At 37.8% G+C, this 8,315-nt stretch overlaps 1 protein-coding gene across 1 annotated transcript; it reads right to left on the bottom strand.

Moving 5' to 3' along the window:
- Window positions 1-2,126: 2,126 nt before the first annotated feature.
- On the bottom strand, window positions 2,127-5,852 carry LOC149830822 (uncharacterized). Its single transcript, XM_090013510.1, has 2 exons — window positions 4,269-5,852; window positions 2,127-2,899 (listed from the first exon to the last, which is right to left on the bottom strand). The coding sequence occupies exons 1-2, from the start codon at window positions 4,909-4,911 to the stop codon at window positions 2,268-2,270; spliced, it is 1,275 nt and encodes a 424-aa protein (XP_089869636.1). The 5' UTR covers window positions 4,912-5,852; the 3' UTR covers window positions 2,127-2,267.
- Window positions 5,853-8,315: the final 2,463 nt, after the last annotated feature.

Below are 8,315 nucleotides of genomic sequence, written 5' to 3'. Positions count from 1 at the left end.
TAGCATGATAGTTTTTGAGTGACACCATGACATGCATAAACTTTCGTGCTTGACATTATGAGTTGATTTATATACATGTTTGTTGTGAGATGCATGTTCGTTGTGATATGTTATGCATGATAGAAAGATATTGTATTTGTGATTGCATATCTATATGATCATTAATATCATGCATTGTGATGAGACTATGTTTAGATTAGAGTCTCATTTAGTCTATTCATGTTGTATGAATGAATATTTTGAGATTAGCATGCATGACCTCTTAAATCCTAAAAGTGACGACCTGTGGCAAGGGCTACCTGGTTCACGATCAGAGTGCAACCACCATGGAGAGTGGGTCGCTGGTGATTTAACGATGTAGAGACACTACATCATTGCATGCTAAGTAAGAGAGGTGTGAGTTCTAACGTCATCATGAGCTTAAGAATGAGATTTGTTGTGATCAGTCACGACATCACTCATGTGAGAATGAGTGAATTATGAGTTTGAGAATGTCGTTCAATGTATGAACTTGGTTATGACTTAGGATTACACTCACACTGGTTTGGGACTCTGGAGGATCATAGATGGTTGGTAACTATCATGGTTAGGATGTAGCATGAACCATACCGAGATTGAGAGTTTGACCTTTCGATTAGCTACCGGTGGGGTCCTCATGGTGGTTCACTACAGTGCCTGGTGGTTCGGGGACCACTAGGAGTGTATGGTTCATTGTCTGACCAACATGTAGAATTGAAGTGTTTTACGGGGTTGCTACGTTCATAGACGGCTATGGCCTGTATAGTCAACCTACTGATAGTTGTGTGTGAAAGAGTATTTGAGAATGATAATGAGAGTAATTAAAATATACAAACATGTGTGGTGTGTCGAGAACTAAACTAAGATTAAGAGCTTAGAGCCCACACAGTTGTAAGTTAATTGTTATTTACTTATAATTATTTTCTACTGAGTTGTAGACTCACCCTCATTTTTGTTAATTACAATTGTAGGTTCCAAGCATTAGAACAGGCAGGTCGTGAGCAGTTTTTTCTTCTTCAGTAAAGCATTTGGTATATTTTACTTTTTTTGACATTAAATAAGATGTATTTGTTTTCTTTTGTTATGAATGATGAACAATTGTAAGAAAGAGTTGATTTATGAAAATAAAATAAAAAAAAAAAATTAACCACGTTTTCTCTACGTAAACTTTGTACTCTTTTCCTCTGAGAAGTAATACCAACCGAACTCAGACTCCTGAGGTCCCAGATTGGGATGTTACAAACCTCTCTTAAAATTCACATCTTGAAACCACCCTCTATACCTCTTTATATAAAGGTTTCACACTAAGATTTCAAAACAAAGAGAGAAACCCTCGGTGAAATTTGTTTGGTAACATAGGAGGACTCTAAGTGGTCCTATGTAGCAAGACAAAGCCATATCACCCCCAACATGTACTTATTTGGCTTTCCCGTGATCATCATTAGCATGTAGAATACAAAAGCAAATGGGAAATAGCAACACTTGTTTTTCACCAGAGAGAGAGAGAGAGAGCACTGTAAATGTACCGGTATAAGCATAATATTTCACGTTAAAATCTAAGCCAAATTCAAAATGCAATATCAATTGTTACACTTAAGTTAACAAAAAAGCCAACCAAACCCAGACTCTTGCAACAAAAGCCCCCATATTTTACCTCTTTCTTAAGATAAGAATGCGCAACATTACATGTATTAACATACAAAGCCCCTGCCCCTCTAGAGCTCAAGACACAATAAACAAATGTTGCAATAACACCAAAATTCATTGGTAAAAAGGAAACCAATGGTGAAACAAGTTAAAACAGAAAAAGACCAACTATTAGACAGCAATATATTCAATTGCATTCAATGATCATAAACAGTTACTTATTCTCAATATCATGCGTGCTTCTGTAGTCTCCTAGAAGGCCTATTATCTACAGCATCTCTGAATAGTTCAGACAGCCATACTCTTTTGTCATGGAGCATCTTTCACATGATATTCAGATAGAACCAAACTTGGCTTTTAAATATGAGATAGTTAAAAAATAAACATGGAATCCAAAAGTCATTTTTTCCAGGAGGGAGCCCAAGCCTGCTATCATAATCCACAGAAACCAGATGCTAGCAGTGAAAAGAAGAGTGTGAATCTCTTTGTCTCACCTTAGCATGGAAAGAAACAGAACCATATCTGAAGTTAAGGTGTAAACTTTGATTCACATGAGATCCATCCAAATTAAAGGTACAATGTGTCTAAGAATTGGCATATGATCATGATTTACAGATGACCACAAAGCATGGCAGCAAAGCTCTAGGATTGAGCAAGTAGAGTTCCCCAATATTGGAATAGGGACCTACTTTTCCAGCCAGCGAGTCGAAACCCGATTGGTCGTTCATTTCTTGAATATTTTCCAATGGCCTGTGAACTCGCCCTGCAATCACTCTGCAAACCAGCAAAGCCTTCCTAACTGAAGGGATATCTTCATATACTTCAATGGATTCATATGCTCTTCCACTAGTGGAGGTTGTGAAGACTCCTATTCCTTCTTTCATTTCCTTTTTCGTGGAAAACCCATGTCTGATAATCCAGCAAACACTGCACTTCTCCGAGATACAGAGGTTGGATGAACCGCTCATACCAAGTGAACATGTCAGAGTGGTGCCATAAAATCTCAACAGTTCGTTACCATCGGCAAGGCAGCGTGGGTGTTTCTTGGGTAGCTTGCTGGCTTTTATCTTCACTGTTTCTCTGTATTCCTCAAATCGAGCGAGGGTCTTTTGCATGTTATGGACTTTTAATACCCTCTCTATTCGGCCACATTGGTTTTCAGACTTCAACCAGCTTGTCCTGCAAATTATCTCCACAATCTTTCTAGATGAATCACCTTCAACCAACTCGGTAACTGCAAAATGTGGAGTTAAGATACATCATTATCCCAAGGCTTCCCAGCAAGAGAAGACAAAACATGAAGGCAGTCTGACACAAAGTATGTTACTGCAAAGAAGGCTACAGTTACAGTGATCTGAAAAAAAAAAGTGAAGGTATAGACATGAATAGACATCTGATATCCACAGGAGAACATGCTATACCCACATTATATCAGTCTTCACATCAAATGCCCCACAGGTATAAATGCATTTATCACCATTCCATTGTTTTCATAATATATTATATCTTCCGCACAATCTAATGGCCCTAGAGAGTGTATCTAGGACTAGGAGAATGGACCTAAAAGTCTAACAGCCACAAACAACCCTTGATAATTCTATCACCCCATAACCTAGATTTCTAACAGAAGTTTATGGTATCGGCGTCGATTTTTCAAAATGAAAGAAATCAGCTGCATAAGAAAAAAAACTCAATAAGTTGTTTGGTAGCAACAAAAATAGTTCCTACGTGGAAACAAAGACTGGGATCTTGTTCAAAGAATTTACAAAACTGATCAAGAACTAACAAATTCAAGACAAGCTTGGAGAAAAATATAGTTAAGGAAAAGAACAACAAATGTTATATGGAAGAAAGCAAGAAACATATCAGAAATCACCTTGACTGCATTCAGATATAGAAAAAAAAACAAATTTGCGCCAATCAAGAGAATGCTCAACACAAGGAATGCAGTCCATAGTTTGAACCAACATGAACTAGGTAAGTGACTGCCAAGAAGAAACATGCTGATATTATAAAGTTAACAGACAATCAGCACTCTGTGACATCCTTGAGCCGATAACTTGTAAAAATAGCAAACCTCTACAAACCGCAGCAGAAAAAAATGTGCCACAAATCCTGTTCCCAACAAGCCCCCTAAAGAAGGTTATGCAATTTCTTCTGCAGAAAATTAGAGAAGATACACAGGCATGGAGAAGAAAATAACCATATGAAAACCAGACAAACAAATCGGCACTAGAAACTCATTTTGAATAGCTAGCGATATTTAAACTCCAAAAACTAAATTTGGCCAAACCATCTTGGTTGGAAAGATATCAAGCAATGAAGCACAAGAGTTTTTGGTATAAGCCATTGAAGAGAAAGTTGAAGTAATCACCCAATATAGACTCAACATCAGAATAACCTTCAAGTTAACAAAACAAGCATAGAAGAATATGAGATATGAACCAGTTGCATATCTGGAAGAGTGTACTATCTCCTCCACCCACAGCCCTCTTCTACACTACTATTAGGAAATGAATGGTAATTATATGTAGTAATAGTTGTAAACTTATAACTTTACAACTATGAACGAAGCAAGCAGATCAAACAAGTTCTGTGCTCACCAGCATGTTTGGAGAGATGATGCGATTCAAGAGCTTCACACTTCCCAAACTGTTCTCCACATTTGTGGCAAGTAATATTGGAAGATCCTTGAGCTTCAGAGTCGAGAGAAAACCTTCGGGTCGATACAGCGTAGCGGCTCCCGCTAAAGATAGCAGCAGAAAGAGCAGAACCACCATAGCTAGAAGGTTCTCTATTGGAGAGATGGAGGCTGGGGGACTTTCTTGGAGGGGTGGCAGGAAAGCTCCCTGTAAAAACAGGGCCATAGTGAAGGGCACTTTGCCCTCCAGGACCAGGGGTACCAGGCCTAAGTGTACCCACATAGGTAGAGTCACCATCATTAGTGCCATTGAAGCCTGTGATCTTGAGCTCGCACCTTGAATTGCTTAATATGACCTCATGTGTGATGGGATTGAGGAACTCACTGCTTTGTATGGACCTTGGGCTGCAGCTAGGGGGCTTGTCCATGTGTCTCTTGCTACCATGAATTACATCTTTGAGATTGGCAATGGATCTTGAGCAACCTGACCTGCCAGTTCTCTTGGTGTGAATTGAGCTCAAGCGGCTGGCCTTTGGATCATAAACATCTGAGGGCTCAGATTTGCAATGGAGAGATCTCTTCAGAGAAAACCACGCTGTTGGCATCTTTTTTCTTTTATTCTTTGCTCAATACCCTTCAGATTTCATCATTTTCTGTCCACAACTGCTACCTGCTTCACTTGGTATATCTCTTTTTATATATTCCAAAAAGCTACTTCTTATCCAAACACTTCATACCTCCCTGCTTTATGTATGTGAAGAAGCCACTAAACCACCTGAATCTCAGCAACTTGAAGGCTCAACCTACACTTCTGAACTTTTCTACTCTTGGGAGAGCATAACTCCACAGGAACAATCAAGAGTACTTGTCATAAACACCCATTTTCTACCTTTGGAAATCAATCCACCATGAAGGCTAGGGCACAATGATACTTGGAAGGAGACCAAAGTCAGAAAGTCTCAAAGAGCAAGGCCAACCCCCTGAGAAAGGCTAAATTTTCAGCATTTGGAAGTCAATCCACTGTCAGCCCTCAACAATAGATGATGCTTGAGAAATACCCAGGTTGGGACTACAAGGAAATTATAGAAAACCCCTCACAGACAAACACATCTCTCAACTATTGGAAGCCAATCCACCACCCAGCCTGAACTAGAATGGTGTCTATAAAGAACCCAGGTCACAACTCTCAAGGTAAGCCACAAAGAAACCAAGAGAGCCCAAAAATGAATTCATACCAGAAAGACAGAATAACACAATAGAGAACGGTGCCAAGAAACCATTTTTCTGCTGCTGATTTTCTTTTTGGAAAGTGATCCACCATTAAACCTGACCAACCTGTCAACCAACTTGAAAGGATGCACTTATCACTTATGGGCTCATTAACCTTGCAGAAGAGGGACCAAACGGCAGAAAAATAAATAAATAAATAGGGAATGGAGAACAATAAACAACAGTAGGAACTTGACTTCTCAATCCTGGTGTCATGAAATTCAAGGTTTTTGAACATTCAACAACCCAAATGACAAAACTATATAAATCCAACCTCTTAAATCTACGGGGGTTTGAAAGTTTTGAGGCTGACATTAATTAAATGGTCAAGTGGCCCAAGTACATGTTGTGGATTGGATTAGAAACCAGAGGAGGTTGAAAGATGCAAATAATAAAGCACCATTATGTCTGAACCCTCGAACAAAAACAAGTACATAACTATGTTTTGCCACAGCGGTAAAATCTAGAGGTCGGTGATAAATATATCCAGGTGTGAAGATATTTATTAAACCCCCACAAATTTTTATGAGCCACGTGATCTTCCTGTTACAATGACCAAAAAACCCTTTAACAAGAATCCTTCGTGCTTGAATGTTCTAACAATAGTTACAAATATAAAGAAAATGTATCACGACATTTTGGAATTTATGTTTTTCTCAAAAATATAAATAAATATCAGTATATATGAATATAATGTTGTTGTTGTTGTATATATGAATATAATGTAAATATAAAATTGTATATAGATATAAATAATACACAAGCTCTAAAAAAAAGTGTTTTCATAGTGTTAATAACGTGATAAAAAGAGTATTATCCACAAAAAAAAACGTGATAAAATTTAGATATTTTCAAGATAGGTAATAATGTGGTAAAGAAAGGGCATTAGAGGAAGCAGTGAGCAAGGGATCCCATGAGGGCGGAACTCCCAAATAAGGGGGTTTGGGTCAAGGTGAATAGACATAGCAGTGGACCCGGGAAAAACTAAGACCCGCCCCGCCTTGTCTCGTTTGGACTGGGGATGGAGGTACAAATCAAAACTTGCGTGGGGATGGAGGTGAAGATGGACTGACGCTTTCCTCCATCCTTGATCCTCATTAGTAAAATAACTAAAATATCTTTAGGGATGGCCGTGGACTTGGGAGAAATGAGGCCCCACCCCATTTGGACTGGGGATGGAGAACATCAAACAGAGATGGAAGTTAAAATCAAAACCCGTGTGGGGATGAAGGTGGGATGCAAGATAGAACGTGGATGAAGACGTTGTCCATCGCCTCTGCCTTGATCGACCCCCATCCCTAAGGGTGAATGTTGTGCCCTTCTCTTTCTCTCTCCCTATAGAGAAAGAGAGAGAGAGAGACTGATGCTCAGTTGTTCACTTGTTAGGTGCACAAACGGAGTTCACTCACACGCAACCACACTAAAAGCGTCAAATAAAAATCTAAGTCTCTTTGCTGGCGCTATTTTTGCACCACTAAAAGTCTACAAGTGTCCGCTGAGACTTTTAATGGCGCTATTTAAAGTGTTTTTGCGCAAAATGACATTGAGATGGATGCTCAGTGTGAGTTAGCTCCATTTAATCACCTAACAAGTGAACAACTATATATATAAAAGCCTTATCATCAAAACACTCAATTTTTTTTCATTTATAGTTTTTAGTTCAAGACTGTCACTAAAAATGCTTTTTTTGAAAAAAAATTGATGCGCAGACCTTTTTTTATACTTAGAAACGCTTGAGAATACGTTATTTCATGTGTATATTATAGAGAGAGAGAAATGGTTACCTGCTAAGTGAAACATGCTAAATAAAACGCACTAAATGGGTTTTTCTGCTCCTTTGGTGTGTTTTTTTTTCAATTCTCATGGTCAATTTATGAGGAATCCACACCTACCTGGAACATGAGTTTTCAATGAAAAAATGAAATTTAGAGTCTCAAAAATTTTGAACCATTGAATTTTAGAACATTATAACCATGTGCCCTTATAAAATCAAGTCACCCATATATATATATATATATATATATATATATATATATATATATATATATATATATATATATATATATATATATATATATGTGTGTGTGTACCCACCTAAATTGGATTTTTTTCCTCCCCATAAGGGGACCTAATGTTAGTCAGAATCGATAGGCCTGAAACAATTTTCAAAACTATTCAAGGAATCGGCCCATTCCTATTCTGAACTGAATCCGTCAAATTTTAACAAACATATGAAACGTGTCACAAAAATGTTAAGATAATATTACAACTATTAAAAAATTTAAAATAAATATTTTTAATTATTTTCAAAAAATATTTAAAAATATGATGAATAAGCTTGATTTTGGATCTTTTAGGTCTGATTGGCAACAATACTGACAACATTGAGGAGTCCTTCATGTACGGATGAAAGCGTGGGGTGAATCAAACATTAATGGTTATGGAAAAATTGGATTTCAACCTGAAGTCAACAAGTGGGACCTCTACCCAAGGCGGGTGGTTCAAACCTGAATCCAACTATAAGCCTGAGGTTCTAGTATCGGGTCCAGCACTGATCTGATTGGACCTACCATAGGCAAAACCGTGCTCCGGTGCTATAAGGATAACATAAAATCAGACATGGATCAAACTCAGCAAAATAATAATTTTTTATAGTTTTTGCATCCAAAAATTTGCAAATCTCGAGTCAAACAATAGTTTAATGTAAAATTTTATTAATTATAACCCAGCTCTATATGAC

This window comes from Nuphar pumila, chromosome 7 (assembly GCF_984573655.1).
Source record: "Nuphar pumila chromosome 7, dmNupPumi1.hap1.1, whole genome shotgun sequence".
Classification (NCBI taxonomy): domain Eukaryota; kingdom Viridiplantae; phylum Streptophyta; class Magnoliopsida; order Nymphaeales; family Nymphaeaceae; genus Nuphar; species Nuphar pumila.
This window is presented reverse-complemented; position numbering and strand designations above follow the sequence as displayed.

What these genes read in the sequence shown, in the direction of transcription:
- LOC149830822 (XM_090013510.1), bottom strand. Translation starts at nt 4,911, where the DNA reads ATGCCAACAGCGTGGTTTTCTCTGAAGAGATCTCTCCATTGCAAATCT. An exon ending in TCATCTCTCCAAACATGCTG is followed by an intron (nt 2,900 to 4,268) that starts GTGAGCACAGAA and finishes CACATTTTGCAG; the next exon opens with TTACCGAGTTGGTTGAAGGT.